The sequence below is a fragment of the Zonotrichia albicollis genome, chromosome 18 (assembly GCF_047830755.1).
Source record: "Zonotrichia albicollis isolate bZonAlb1 chromosome 18, bZonAlb1.hap1, whole genome shotgun sequence".
Classification (NCBI taxonomy): Eukaryota; Metazoa; Chordata; class Aves; order Passeriformes; family Passerellidae; genus Zonotrichia; species Zonotrichia albicollis.
In genome coordinates, this window is record NC_133836.1 from 11226340 (window position 1) to 11242099 (window position 15760).

Genomic DNA, 15760 nt, shown 5'->3' on the forward strand with positions numbered 1-15760 from the left:
TTCTTCCAACAGAATCGAGGCCGCATGGTCCCATTAACATTTTAAGCTCAGGACAGGGGAAGGGGAGGGGACAGGTGAGCCACCAACCAGGTGAGGGGGCTGGGTCTCAAGGGACTAGGGACACCTAGGGACACCTGTCCACCTAGGGACACGACGCCTTGCTGGTATGTTAACCTGATTGACAGGGCACACTCAGCGAGGGGCGAGGGGGAAGGGAGAAGGTAAAACAGGACATTGCAACACACTGCAACACAAGGCCAGGCTGGATGGGGCTCTGAGCAACCTGGTCTAGCAGAGAGTCCCTGCCATGGCAGAGCTGCACTAGGTGACCTTAAAGGTCCCTTTCAACCTAAACCATTCTGGGATTCTGTCAATGTCTAGACACAGAAGGCTGACAGTAAGTTAAGGGTCTCAAACAAGGACAGCTAAAGTCCTGGGCCACTTCATGTGTAAAATTATGCAATATTTCAGCTGTGTGGAATATATGCTTGAAATGTTCCTTTTGTCCTTGAGCTAAGCAAAGACCTGGAAGAAAACAAAACCAATCTAAAGGCCTGGAAGAAAACAAAACCAAAAAACCCACCCCACTTGAAAACACTGAGTAAGTGTGGAAAGCAAATTATTATTACCAGGAATAGAAAAGCTGGACTCTATTACCATATAAAAAGCCCAATCTAAGGATAAAACATCCAGCTATTGACAATGGAAATATGGATTTTAATGACACTTTGAATATATTTTCAAGAACTGTGACATTTTAAATGAATATGCTTTTACCAAGAAAATGTTTTTAAGCTAGTTTTTGCTAACCTCCAGAAATATGCAGCTTGCCTGGGATACTGTACAATGCTTAAGAAACTCCACCCCCCAAGCAAACCTAAGTATTGTATGCTGCAAATTTACTTCTTAGAATGACATGAAGATCCTCATTTGTACTCAGGAAATCTTAATTTGCTGGCACTGTGAAAGACCCTGGGGATTTATTTTTCTATTCCCTTTATGGGATGTTTGCCCTCTTAGTACTGCTTGTGCCCCAAAATGATCCCAGAGGAGCAGAGCACATGCACTCATAAGGCAGCAGCCAGAGGCTTCTGTAAAAATGAAACCTGGCTGACTTTGGGGCAGTAAAAGCAGAGTGTTAACAGTTGTTTGCTGAGAAACAGAAACACACCAAGCCCTCCCTTAGGGATAAAGTCCAAGCTACCTGCCCATTTTGTGATTCTCTTGGGTTCTTCTGCTGCAGGCCTGGCAGCACTGTCCTGGCTGGACACTGGCTGGGAAATGTGTAGGTTTTATTCTGCTGGCCCATTGGGACATAAAGTTTCTTTAGTCAGCTGCAGCAGCATTACTTTTGCCAATCTGTCCCTGTTACTGCTTCCCAGAAATGTTGACTTGTGTGGCTGTTCTGTCAGGCACGGGATCAATACTGACTGCCCCATATTTCTATTTTCCTGAACATACCTTTTTCCAGAACTTTCCTCTGGACTTGCAATTCTCTTGTGGGTAATGATAAATATAACACCTATCACATGCCTATTTTGTCACTTCTAAATATAATTTTCCTGTACTTCAACTTACTTAAAAGATATGTATAGACAGTCACAAGCAATAAATCAGTCTATGAGTATTTCTCCATTTCTATTTTGCCCCTTTTCTTGTTTGTAGAATCGACTTTAATACTCTGGCCAGACATACAGGAGTAGCCTTTATCTGGATCTTCTAGCATTTCTATGGAATTATGATAGTCCCACCCTTTCTGACCTTTGAATTCAGTAACCTTCTCCACTGTTCTTCTAAGAGTTTCCTATATATCCTTTCTTTAAATTCCCTTTAATTTATAGGTGCTAGCAGAAGCACCTGTTGTCCTGCTCCTTTGCTTGGAAATCCCCTGCCTCAAAAATCTAATCCTCCAGAAGGGAAATTTAACCAAAGTTCTTTCTCAGCTCAGCTTCCTTTACTACAACCATAGCTTGGTGTCATACTGTACTTGGTAGGATTAACAATTCTGTTTCTGATGTAGGAATATAAAATAGTTTTGGTAGATAGTATTAAAGATTGCTTTACCCCAGTCTGGCCCTGGCACAAGTGTTACTCATTTGTAACAACTACACACCAGTGTTTCACTGAGCATGCACTCCTAAGACATGACTTGCTGCAGGCCTGAGAAGTGTCAGGGATTAATTTTCCAAAACAAATGTTGAGGACTCTGTTAAAGTAATATTCCCAATTAAATCTGCTTTGTCTGGTTTAGTCCACAGTAAGCCTTAGTAGCACTGCAGGGTTTTCTCAGTCACAGAGAACATACATGATGAAATATTCATGATGTTGTTCATTGTCATCCTATACAATAGCCAAGCCTAAAGGTCCTCTTGTAATTCTCATTCACACTGCCAGATTCAGTTATCATCTACAGAGTCTATGTACAGACAATAGCAATATTCAACAGGAAACCACCATGGGGCACAGTAGGCTGCACTACCACTTTATAAAGGCTATTTTCCCTTGCTTCTCTGAACAAGGGGTATCAAAGTCTGACTAGTGCCTCCTCTACCAGTTCTACATTTGCATGTAAAAATTCTAAGTATGAACAATTACAGGACATTACCTTTAAAATAAAGAAGAATTAGTTTGGTAGCTTACAAATTTTGTTTGCTAATATATAGTTTTCTATATATTCCTATGAATCTGATTTTAAAAAACTCAAAAGAAACTTGTTTCATGCTTAATAAATTTTTTTGCCTTCACAATATAAATAGATATCTCCTATCAAAATCACACAAAATTTCTTCAGGGCTCCACTTCATAATACATATGTTTCTCAGCCTTCTATAAGCTCATTTCATAGCAGAGATTCAATATTCCTACAATATAAAACCTTTTACCATCCCTTTCAATTTCCCTTTATTGTGGTGGTATAAACCAACATGCAATGTTAGCTTTTCACCTTTCTACACATCCCAGCCCTCCCATCTGCAGGACATTGAAAGGCATTTTGGAAGGAAGGACACAGAGTGGCATGTGCATGCATGGATCTGTGTGATAGGTGCTACATTGACATTGCTGCTTTTCATTAGCCTGAGCTCCTTCCTGTTTTGTTTACAACGTGACTGAGCAGGATTTCCTGCAGTGCTTTCAGACCAAGGTAATAAATTGTTTGGGTGATGGGATAATGAGTTTGTCTGCTGGCAGAATAAGTTAAGCTGCTAAGTGTCGTAAGAACACTTCTTAGTGAATTCACAGTGGGACTTACTCTTCTATGTCACCTCTTCTCATTTTGACAGTTTAGAATTCCAACATTTTCCAGGAGAATTTTGGGCTCCTAGGATTGGGAAGAAAAAGTATAGAAACCAAAACCATTTTGTCTAGTCAAATCCTTATTGCTTACCCCATCCCTCCTGGGAGATGCCAAGGCTAGAAACAGATATATACAGGACAACCCAGGTAAGGAGTTTTATCCCAGTTTAATTCTACCTCAGTGGGGTTCTTAATTTCTTTGAGAGGTGTTGGATTAAGTCTATTTACTTCTCTCCAACAGATAGTTTCTTCTTTTGAATTTTTAGATGAAAGAATTTTTTAAAAACTCATTAAATTACCATAATATTTTCACATTTTGTCCAGCAGCCACCTGAGCATATACATTTTTGTAGAAGTCTTCTTCCTTTGAACAAAAGATGAATCATACAATAGTTTTGCATGCCTCTTACCCAGCACTCAGTCAGGACTGCCTGACTGCCACACAGGAAGGACATTTCAAGTAGCACTCATTGCAGGCTTTTTTACAAGAAAAGAGTGTCTATTCACCCAAGCTATCACTTGCTTTCTGTATTTTTGTTTGTGAAATTATTCTGTTTTCCCTGTGCCTTTACTCAAGCATAGTTTGAATTCCTGAACTACTTTGACTTTGAGTGTCCTGGGCAATGGTATTTCCTTCATTTGTTTTGTAGACTGTCCTTATTTCAGAATGGATTCCTTTTTCTTTTTTTTTTTTTTTTTTTGTCTATTAAACTTAAGGAAAAACATCCAACTGATTCAATTGCCTTTTTACCCCACTACCCCTCCTTCAAATACTTTAGCTTCATCTGCTTTCTTCAGAAGATTTTAAGTCATGGATCTCTAAAGAAGATATTTGAAATAGTTTCATGCCATTTTGTGAAATAGCTCATAGCTACCAGCATATGCTAAATGTCAGCCACTATTGCAAGGAAAGCCTCTGCAGGAAAATGGCAATAGCTTCCACTGGTTATTCCAAGATTTACTGACATTTAAAGATTTTCTAACTTTTCTAGAAAGTAAATATTACTATTCCTGCACAAATTTTATTCATTATTGTTTATGGCTTACACAAGAAAAAAATTATTTGGTTTTGTTAGGGTTTTCAAATCCCCAAGTGCATACCAGTTTTAAAATAATGATGATGAAAGAGATATAATGACTGGAAGATGAAGTCCTTAAGCTTTTAATACAAATGGCAGTTGATTCCCCTATTTGTGATAGTTTCTCTCTTCATAATTTTTCATTTTTAATTTCAAAGCTCTCCCAGCTGTGACTAGAAAGCTTTAATGTGAAAGCTGAAAGGAGATACTACATTACAATTTGGCTCCATTTACAAACTCTGTTCTTTTAATTACTTGCTATCTTGATAACTGGGTCTTCCCTTTTGAAAATGCTTACTTGTTCAGAACTCTTTCCTGCTAAGCACACCTCTACTGTTCCACAGGATGACCAGGGATGCTTGTGCCTCTGCAAACTATTGCAAGCATAAAAGCAGCCATCTGTTCCTTAGCATGTTCTTTCCCTTAAGCAACCAATTCCTTGTTCTTATGCTCAGAGAAGAATTTGCAATTAGCCCCCAACAAGGCCATCTGGGTAAGGCATTGGCATTATCTTGCTTTTACCCCAGCTTGTGTATAATTATAAAATTACAGCAGCACATTTTTTTCTGACCACCTGGCTACATACTCCCTTCAGGATTCCAGAACTGGAAAAGACACTGCAGAGAAGAATGCCTATCATTATTTTACTGTTTTATGACACCTTTGGGAGTCATACAACAATTTCTTCTATTTTAATTATAATGAGCCACAACCCTCTCAAGTTGACTTTCCCTATGATATGTAAAGTAGTTTTACAATATTGTCAAAAGCAGAAATGAGCCTGTTTTGCTGGGAGTAGATGAGTGGGTATAGTGTGTATGTTTAGTATCAGCCTTGACCTTAGAACTGTGGATTTATCACTTAAGATATGGCAAGAAATCGTGTGGGATGAGGAGATGGAGCAGTGCTGGGGGAAGGACTCAGGGATGCTGCTGGGTGAGGGCTGGCCCTGTCCCTGTGTGCAGGGACACAGAAACCTCCCTGTGCTGGGCTGGGCTGAGCCCCAGTGAGGGCAGCAGGGGAGGGGGGATTCTGCCCCTCTGCCCACTGAGATGAGACTCCACCTGCACAGGAAGAACAGAGTGAGTCCAGAGGAGGGCCACCACGTTGATTAGTGGGATGGAGCACCTCTCCTATAAGGAAAGGCTGAGAAAAATTGGATTGTTCAGCCTGGAGAAGACAAGGGTTAGGGCTGACCTCACTGTGGTGTTCCAGTACAGAAAGATGGAGAGAGACTAAACACAAAGGCCTGCAGTGACAGGACAAGGGGGAATGGCTTCAAACTGGAGGACAGTAGATTCAGATAAGGTATTAATAAGAAACTCTTCCCTGTGAGAGTAGGGAGACACTGGTACAGGTTGCCCAGAGAATATTTGGATGCCTGGAAGAGTTCAAGGCCATGACAGGACATTTGGAACTAGATGGTATTTAAGCTCCCTTCCAGACTGAACCACTGTAGGATTTCAAGACTTGGGTTTTCCTTTCTGATACATTTCCTTATTGTTCATTGATACATTTTCCTTCTTTGGCTATTAAAATCATGACCTGGATTTGAGGGGTTCATTTCCCAAGGTATATCACACATTTATACCATGTAACCACAGCCTAGCACTGGCATAGTATGATCTGCATCTTTGTTGGAAATGATTCTTGGTTGGCTTATTTGCTTTTTAACTGAAAGAAATGGTATTCAGTTTAGTTAAGGATATTATGAATTCCAGATGTTGAGCCAATATTAAAATATTGCATTGAAGAAGAAATTCCTTAGGTGTCAAGATCAACAATTTACTAATATTTTCTTTACATTCCACAAGAGATCACCAAGTTTACAGTAATTTATAACTGTCTGTCCTCTTGTACGTGTTCATAACATCTCCCAGTTTATGGAAGAGTAACTCTGCTTTTGTCCTTGGATCACAGATTCCAATGGAGGATTTGGTAGTAGAGAGACTGTTGTGATTCACTACAAAATACAGTAATGAACACAAACCTCTTAAAATGCAATATCCTGTTGGTATGATTGTTCTGAGAGTTGGCCAAAAACCTATATTAGCTCTAAAAGATTTTTTTTCAGACTATTAGTAGCGAAAACATTTTGACTGAGATAAAAATTTCTTGCTTGGTTATTTATCAGCTACAAAATCAGGAAAGGAAATCTGGAGTATTTGAAAACAGATCTATGATGTTTCAGGGGATTATCTGATGTGTCAGTGTTTGCACACTGAAAAGAAATGCACAAATATATTTTTAAAGCTATGTTTTTACACCTATAAATCTGTCGATATTTAAACTAGGCTGGAGTGTCAGGCGACCCCACCTTACAAAGGAAGAAGTAAACAACAGCCCCAAATCAGAATGTCTGGCTGAGCTTGTGTTTCAGTGTGCCCCCAGAGGCCGGTGAGTCAGCGCTGCCCCGGCTGCCGCGGCAGTGCCAGCCCTGCCGGCGCTCCTGGGGCTGAGGGAGCGACCAGCAGTGCCACCAGCCCTGGCTCTCACTGCAATCACTGAGCTACAGCACAGCCTCCGTGGGACTCACACAACACAGGATGGAGTTCTCAACAACACCCTTAGCAAATGAAAAGGAGTAATAACACAAAGTGAGGGAAGTATAAGAGGTAATTTGAAAAGCTTATGTAAATCAGTCTGTGTAGTAAACCCCTCAGGTTTAGCCAGGGCCCCTTGGAGAATAGAATGCTGACACAGCGGCAAAGAAGTTTCCTGTCTCCAGGGACATCCGCCTTGTACCTTATCCCTATAGCCATGTAAGGCAATATTGTGTTAAACCCTACTATTGGTCACTTATGGTCACTCTAACACCTTTGCCATTGGTCAGGATTGGATCCAGGCCAAGGGTATAAAAGTAGCACACTGTACCCCTACTAACTCGGAAGAAGAAGAGCTGAGACCCTTCACGGACCCTACAATAAAGCCATACTCGTGGAACAGCCAGCGTCTTCTGCTTCTCCTCTCTCTACCGTCTGCTGGAGCCTTAGGCCAAGGGAAAAGCTACCTAGCAAGCAAAGCTGAAATCACAAGAGCTGCCTGATCACTAAGAGCTGAATATTCCCTGCTTGCTAGGGGCTGACCCGCGGCCTTGGTCTGAGAGCGAGCTGGCTTCTGGCACCCAGTCCCCTTGGGGACTGAGCTCTGGGGCTGTAACAGCTTGCAAGTCTGCTCCTATTTCAACAACTATGCATTTTTAAGAGGCATCTTTTCAGTATACAGCTTTAGTGCAACAATAATGAACAAAACTGTTGCAGATTTCCTTTGAAATAATAACAATACATTTCATTTCCAAATAAAACAACATAAAAAGTAAATTTTAAATAAACTATATTTTCATATTAATTTTTGTGTAATAAACAGTGCATGATTATTCTCTCTTCCTCTCACCAGGTGACTCTACTGAAGTCAAGGGAGATGCACTAGACATAACGGATAGAAATTTCAGGAGAATTTAGAATTTATATTAGAAATACTTTTTTTCTATTGAAAGCCAAAGTCATCCTCTTTCCTCCACTGTTTGTTCCTTCCAAACTGGAGAACTGGCCAGAATACTTCACAGTTAAACAACAACAAAAATGCCCAGACTCTGATTATTTTCATGCCCTCTGAACACGAGCCAGACAAATGGAACACATACATATTTGCAAATAGTCTTGTAAACCAAATATACCCTTGGTTTTTGATATCCCAAATCCCTGCTGTTCACATACCCTGGATCACTCCCATGACTCATGATGTATGCATAACATTTTCTGAAACCTAAGCAGGCTGGAAAAATATTGACCTTGCCAAAAGTGCCTGATTAAGACATTTTCTGTATCTACTTTTGACAATACTTGGGTGATACTTCTTTTAATAATCTATAATATTTTCTATTCAAAACATTGCATTTATTTACACCTACTTAGAGGTGTAAACCAAGCAATAAACACAGCCTCCCGAGAGTTTGGTACCATGGACAGCTCCAGCTGCCCCAGTGTAAATGTCACAGAGGCAGCAATACCCAGGAACATTCAAGACAGCTGCTGATTTTTAACAGACCTTTCTTCCTTCAGTCTGTAGCAGCATTGGATTTTAATTTCCAAACATAATTGTGGTGGTCATGCTCAATTGTTGTTAAATGGAGTTCACCTGCTCAGGGCAGCAGCCAGAGCTGTGGGCTCTCCGCAGTTCTGCTGAAGCTCTATTGCTGACACTGTTGTTTCCTCCCCTACAGAGTCGAATGGCAGAAAGTTTGCGTCTGTTTGATTCCATCTGCAACAACAACTGGTTTATCAACACTTCCCTCATCCTTTTTTTGAATAAGAAAGATCTGCTGGCAGAAAAAATCCGACGCATCCCCTTAACAGTCTGCTTTCCTGAATACAAAGGCCAAAACACGTACGAGGAGGCAGCAGTCTACATCCAGCGCCAGTTTGAGGACTTGAATCGCAACAAGGAGACCAAGGAGATCTACTCACACTTCACCTGTGCCACTGATACCAGTAACATCCAGTTTGTGTTTGATGCAGTGACAGATGTCATCATTCAGAACAATCTCAAATACATTGGCCTCTGCTAAGAATCCTTGGGTTTAATCTGTTTTCCTGGAGTGATAAAAAAGGGGCTAACTTCTTCCACTTCAGTGGAAAAAAATTGGGCAATGCTTAATAGCCCAAGGAGAGAAAATGGGGAAATCTGATATATGAACACAGTTCCTCTTATGCCCCTAACCTGCCACATAATTTTCCCCAAATCTATGTTCTGGAGAGTGAGAGCCTCCTCTCCAAGAAAACCAAACACCCCCAGTGAAAAAAAACCCCAACCAAAAAATCAAAAACCCCAAACAAAAACAAAAAAAGATTGAGGCCAAACTCTGTGGAGATGTTTCACCACAGTCACTGCACTTTTATTCCATTTGTCTCATTCCATTTCCTACAGTGGGAGTGTTATCATGTTCTGTGTAAGAAATGACTCATCATCCAGTTGTCCTAAAATTTTATTGACAGAAAAATATAAATCTGGTGAGTGACAGATGAACTTGTTTGGAGGGTGGGGAGCAGAATGCTTGTGTTTGGGAGAAAAGCTAGTTCAAACCAGAAGCTACTACTGAATGAGAGAGTTTAAGCAAAATACTACTTAAATCTGTAGAGAGTGGGCATGCACCCACACTATTGGTATCCACAGTCAAGAGTATGTACACATCCATCCTGTATGCACATGCACATGATCTCAGCATATACTATGTACACACCTCTGCTTTACTTTCCTGTTTCTCATGGACACCTTGCCTATTAAAGGAATTGTTGGTGCGCAACTGTTTTGTGAGTTCCTAACTGACTAGCAGCTCTTTCTGCTCTTTCTGGCTTCAAATATGCAGCAAAACTACATGAAATGAATCTTTGAATAGGCCAAATCAAGGTCGGTGTTTCTTCTACTGTTAAGGAGTTTTATACATCAAAACAGTCTTCTTTTACATCTTTTTTTGCCAAATCTTGTGGTGTTTCATGAAAAACCAAATTATATTTAAGAAGTAGGTTAGTGTTCCTTTTTTAATACAGATTAAAAAAATAAATCACAAAGCAATTTTTTAAATTATTGTTGTAGTGTCTGGATTGCTGAATGTGAAAGTTGCCAACGGACAATTCTGTTCCACTGCTCCAAATACCTTCTGGGTATTGTAATATTATAACAGATTTCCCAAGAAGCAGGAGCCATGGAGATTGTGTAGTGTATAACCTCAAAAGTCTTTTTTTGTTGGTTTTAAAAATTATTTTTAAAATGTGATGTGTTATTAGAAGGTTAAAGATGAGCGATATGAACAATAACTAAATGTCTTGTTATTTCAATTTAATAATTTAAATTATTTACAGTTTAGTGAAGTTAAGGAAACTGAAGAGATGCAATCCTCAGCTCCAGGTTTCATCTCAAAAAGAAACACTACTGGATGGAGTAACATTCCTGCAAAAGTTTGAATGCATAAGAAGCTCTGTGGGACTACACTGGAAAATCTCACATGGATTATATAGACCTAAGTCTTTGGTCAGTTGGTTCTTTCCCCTGCCATAGAAAAGACTTCTTAAAGATATCAGTGTAAAGTTGGTGTGTAAATAAATGTTTGATAACTGTAAAGCACATAGTACACAGAGACACAGACACACATGCACACTGGAAAATCACCTTCTACTTTTGTTCCCCTTATGTACTATGATTAGTGCAAGAAATCTCAGCCAAGGGCTCTAAGAAAATTAAAACAAAATGGTTAATAACATCAACATTTAAATTGTCCACTTCAAAAATAAATAATTCAAACGGTACTGAATGTGTCTATAGTGTGTTCATTAAGTAGTGTTACGACAGTTATTTGATTGGATAATGCTTGTGAAGTTTTCCTAATTTTGAACAAGATATTTTATCCCTGTATTGAGGACATGGGGTCCCTTTAAGCATTTCCTGCCAACTGTAACACCTGAAGAGCAAAGGCAAAAGAGCAAATGAGGCTGGGCCTTCAAGGCATAAAGGCACAGAGACCTGTCTGTCGTGGCACACAGCGAGGTTTTAGGTCTCACTTGTAGAGAGGAGCTGCTGCCTGCTTGGGATGTTTGCACTCAGGCTGCTTGCCTTGGCAAGTTTACTAAGATCTGTATTCAGTAATTGCTAGTACAAGCTCCTCTAAACTTTGTTTACTATAAATTGCTATCATTTACTGGGGAAATTTCTAGTCCAATTTGCTTTTTTACATGTAATATCCAATTATTAGCCAGCTGAACTGGGGAAAAGGTGGGAAGTGAGTCAGGGCTCCCTTTCCCAATGAATGGCCTGTTAGAGGTTGTGTCTCCTTCACCTCTTTCCTTCATTGGACTGTGGCCTATTCAGATCAGTGAAAGAAGAGACAGGAAAATGCCAGCATTCATTACAGCACAGCTTCCAGGTAAGAAAGCTGGATAAAACCAAAAGTGGAGTCAATTATCAGGAGGGTAACAGACACTTTATATTAAAAATCAAATCTTTATTCAACTAAGAAGGTCTTTCTACCATAAATATTAGAGATGATGAGGTGGAAAGCTTAGGACATTTTATCACAGGCCCAAGGGGATTTCTAAAGGAGAGCAGCCAGTTCCAGTCCCCATTGAGTGAAAGTTATCTTGGAAAGGAGAAATGAAATTAAAGCACCACCTGTGCTCCTACTTGACTTAAAATCAGAGGCATGGGAAGGAACAAATAAGTAAATAATTATGTTTAAATAATCAGGTCACATAATCATGTTCTCTGAAAAGCAATTTCTTGCTATTAACTCTCTAATAATTTAATTCCTATGATGTTTTTGATTTTAGTATTCTGAGTAATTCATGGTTACTCTGCTTTCCCTCTGAAGAATTCAAGATGTTGAAATAAATTATGTTTTATACAGAGTTTTCTTTACAAAAAATTCTGATTGTATAAGAAAACTGAGGCATAGCAAAGTTAGAACAAAAAAATCTGTTGGCTGAAGACAGGTGCTGAAATTAAATCCCTTGACTCTTAGTCATCCACCTGGATAAATCATGCAATAAATTTGCATCTATTTCCTCAGTTCTCAGGTTTATCAGTGATGCAGTGCACTGCCACCTGAAAGAGCTGCATTAATACAGCTGGGATTTCACTTCACCTGGGCAACAATGACATTCACAGAAGAGATGTCCCATCTGCTGCAGTAAGAATGCCATCTGTCCTTTCAGCGTTTGCACTCCATACAGCAAAACAAGTTTTGAAGGGAAAAGGTATCCTTAAAGAGTCCTTACCCACACATTCAATTAGTTATGATTTTTCAAGGGTGAAAGAGTGGAGACACTGAGAGTCAGCAGTGTAGCAGAAATATCTCTTGGGCTCTTCCCAAACAGAGGTTCTGGCAAGCTTAAAAATCCATCACCCCATCCATTCCACCTCAATTTTTGCCTAAAAGCATGAAGTATCCATAAATGACAGGATAGGTAATGGGTAAGAATTATTAAACCTTTCCAGTGTTAACCACACCAAAATGAAAGATACTTTTTCCTAGAACTATTTTTGCAGTTGCTATTTCCAAGGTCATTTATCATTGCATAACACCCTTTCACTAACATTATCAAGTATTATATATGTCAACAAATTGTTTTTATAAAGAGAGGAAGTTTTGCTATTAATTTCTTTAATGTTCCTAATTTTCTCCTCCTGCTGGCCCTTCTCCCTCTTGTTCTCTACTGAACATATATATCTATGTATGTGAGTCCATTCTACACTGATACAATTCTGCTCCAGGATTTATCTTCCAGCTCTTAAATACAGGCATGTATATTTTTATAGATACATTATATTTTTAATCTAAATAAACAGAACACATGACTCAAAAACCCCACCTTTTTCAGTAATTACTCAGAGCTGCTTTTACAGACTTTTCCATACTGACGTTCACAAAGTTGTTTAGCCCAACATATTAATATCCTTCATATGGATGGAATTATTGAAGACTTCAAAAAGGATTGCTTCCATGTAAAAATACATCTTTAGATTTTTTAGAATTCATTTACAGTTAGCAAGGCTCTAAGCATTAATTTAATTCTTTTCAAGCATCAGTAATGACACTGAATTTCTCAGACAATATACTTTGCTATGAATTTAAACAGCATGGTTTTTTAACTGAATGTTTCTACTGAATTGTAACTGAATTTCAGTTACAATTTTTTTTTTTAAATTGTAATTTTTATCAACTGGAAGAGAAGTTTAAGACTAATGTTCAGATGAAAACACTTATGAAACTAAGGCACTGTGATGAACAGCTGATCCACACCCTGAACAGAAGGGAAAAAGTGAAATTTTGATGCAAGATTCTGAAATACCAATTCAAGCATGCAGTGCACTGTATCTTGAGCAGGTTGCCTTAACTTGCATAAAACCTAAGTTAACTAACGAAAATGAAGATGAGCAAAAATAGACAAGATACTTTTTTAAAATATGAGTTGTAAGGGAAATGGAATAAATTAAATCTGGAGCATAGGTGAATTTACCTGATTTCCTCTCTGCGTTGTCTACTTGAATACTGAACTGCTTAAAGCCTCCTACCTTCAGGTAATCTTGCCAGCATGTCAAAGACCTGATGGGTGTTCTTCCGACAGATATCCACTGGATCGTCCAGGAGCCCAGCCAGGGCAGAGATGACTCCCCTTCGTATCAGCCCTTCCCTAGAAACAGCAATGGAGGACACATTTAACACAACATAATAAAACTTGTATGTATTTGAGATATTTAATCCTCAGATGACTCCCCTTTGTATCAGCCCTTCCCTAGAAACAGCAATGGAGGGCAGATCTAACACAACATAATAAAGCTTGTATGTATTTGAGATATTTAATCCTCAGATGACTCCCCTTCATATGAGCCCTTCCCTAGAAACAGCAATGGAGGGCACATTTAACACAACATAATAAAACTTGTATGTATTTGAGATATTTAATCTTAACTGCTCCTCTTTATGCTGCATCTGTCTGACAAAACTGAGGTGCTGTTCTTATTTCTCACTGCAACATCGCTTCCCACAGGGTTCAGAAAACTTTGGAATTGCACCCACCTGCCAATACTGTGCAAAGCCATTACAGAGAGAACTTCTGTTGTTTTCTGCCGGACAGTTCGGTCTTCATGCACCAGCAAAGCCTTCAGGCTGTCCAAGAATCCTACGAGGCATCAGAATTCATTTTAACATTTCTTACTTCCAGCATTATTTTGAAAATAGCAATATTCAGCGTTTATCTCACAACTTGAAGTGCCTCAGAAATTCCAGCTTGTCCTGACAGTGAAATTCTCATTGTCATATCTCAAGTAAGGAAGAAACTTTCAAATTTCAAGGCCTACTGCCAAAAATGTCACGCTACAAACAAGCTCCTGACTCCTTATCAAGTTAAATCCTAATCCTGCAAATATAAAGTGACATAACTCTAAAAATAAGACAGTAGAGCTATTGATGTCTTTAGAAAAGCATGTTTTTGCAGGATTGACACTCACTTGTCTTTTTTGAACAGAAATAAATGTGGTGAACCATTAATGATTGTGTATGCACATATGGCACTCACCAGAGCCAAAAAACCTAACAACCCCAAACTAACAAAAATCTCACATTGCTTTGGCAATCAACTGTTCATCAAACACTAACTTAATAAATTTTGAACATGACTAGTCTCTTTTATGAGAAGAAAAAAAGGTAAAGGAAGTAAATGGAGAAAACGCAGTAGCAAACAAGTATTTTTTCCTGTGTTACATAATGAGCTACGTAGATATACCACAGACTGCTAAAATTGCAAAAATAAACTTGTAGTTTGGGGATTCTTTCCCCCCCAAAAATCAAAATTCAGGATTCTTCCAAGCTTTAAAAATAAGTGGTGGCCAGATGTAGTCCTGCTGAGTATGAGATATTTGGTTATATTCCTTTCTTTTCTAATTTGTCATCAAGTTCCAGGCAAGTGGGTGATGATGGTGAAGGGGTTCTAACTTTGAACTAATTAGGTGGGGTTTTTTATTAGCCTATGTTAGGAATTAGCTAAAATTGGAATAAAGTCTGGGGACATGGTTTAGTGGTGATCATGACAGGGCAGAGTTAACAGTTGAACTGGATTATCTCACAGGTCTTTCCCAACCTTAACAATTCTATGATTCTATGGATTCTGCACTACTTTTGTATTTAGAGGTTGATAAAACTTACAATGAGCCTGTGATGAATCCTAAAGTGATGATAATTCTTATAATAACTGTCATGTATATGGTCTTATAATATTCTTTACCTTTCTAAGGTAAAAGAAATAGGAAATAGGGCGTCTTGCATGATCGATGATATTGTAAGGAAAAAGTAATAGAAGAAAGTGAAGTGGGGCTCCCCCCTGAGCCTGCCCCACTGTGTCAGAGCCAGTGAGAACAGACCACTTACCTAATGCTATTGCCTCGTAGACTTTTTCTGGATCGTGGACCAGATCGCAGAGAGCCATCAGTGCCCGCTGCTGCGTCAGCAGCTCGGGAGACTGCAGCTCCTCATTCAGCTTAGGAAGGGCTCTCCTCCCAAAGGCCAGAGCAGCTTTGGTGGGGTCTATGTCAGGGGGGAGGTACGCTGAGATACGAGGCTGTGCCATCCCAAATCTTCCTGAGAAAGGTTCTCCCTATCCCTAAAAATAGTCCAAAATGGCTGTACGTGGTGACTGGGCAGATAATGTACCATAAAGGCACCTACTGACTTTGAACAGTGCTCTGTGTCCCCAAGGAGCTCTTTGAGCAAACATACGCTGTCAGGAAGCTGTGAAAGAGGCTGGGATCGTGCATCATCAGCACTAATGTGTGTTCATCTGCTGAATTGTCTTAATCTGATTTAGTTCTCACTGAACACTGTAAAGAAAAGAGAGAGAGAA

General features: G+C 39.4%; 2 protein-coding genes across 4 annotated transcripts in view; one reads left to right on the plus strand and one right to left on the minus strand.

The window, feature by feature from the left end:
- Positions 1-10675, plus strand: part of GNAZ (G protein subunit alpha z) — a 53990-nt gene extending 43315 nt beyond the window's left edge. Inside the window, exon 3 of the mRNA XM_005493348.4 lies at positions 8596-10675. Within this exon, the coding sequence (XP_005493405.1) occupies positions 8596-8940 (345 nt within the window). The 3' untranslated portion in view covers positions 8941-10675. The remainder of the gene's footprint in view (positions 1-8595) is intronic.
- Positions 1-15760, minus strand: part of RSPH14 (radial spoke head 14 homolog) — an 82075-nt gene that overhangs the window by 65769 nt on the left and 546 nt on the right. For all 3 annotated transcript variants that reach the window (XM_074554126.1, XM_026797073.2, XM_026797074.2), the window contains exons 2-4: positions 15289-15737; positions 13942-14044; positions 13437-13555 (exon numbers count right to left, since the gene is read on the minus strand). In XM_074554126.1, the coding sequence (XP_074410227.1) occupies positions 13437-13555; positions 13942-14044; positions 15289-15487 (421 nt within the window). In that variant the 5' untranslated portion in view covers positions 15488-15737. The remainder of the gene's footprint in view (positions 1-13436; positions 13556-13941; positions 14045-15288; positions 15738-15760) is intronic.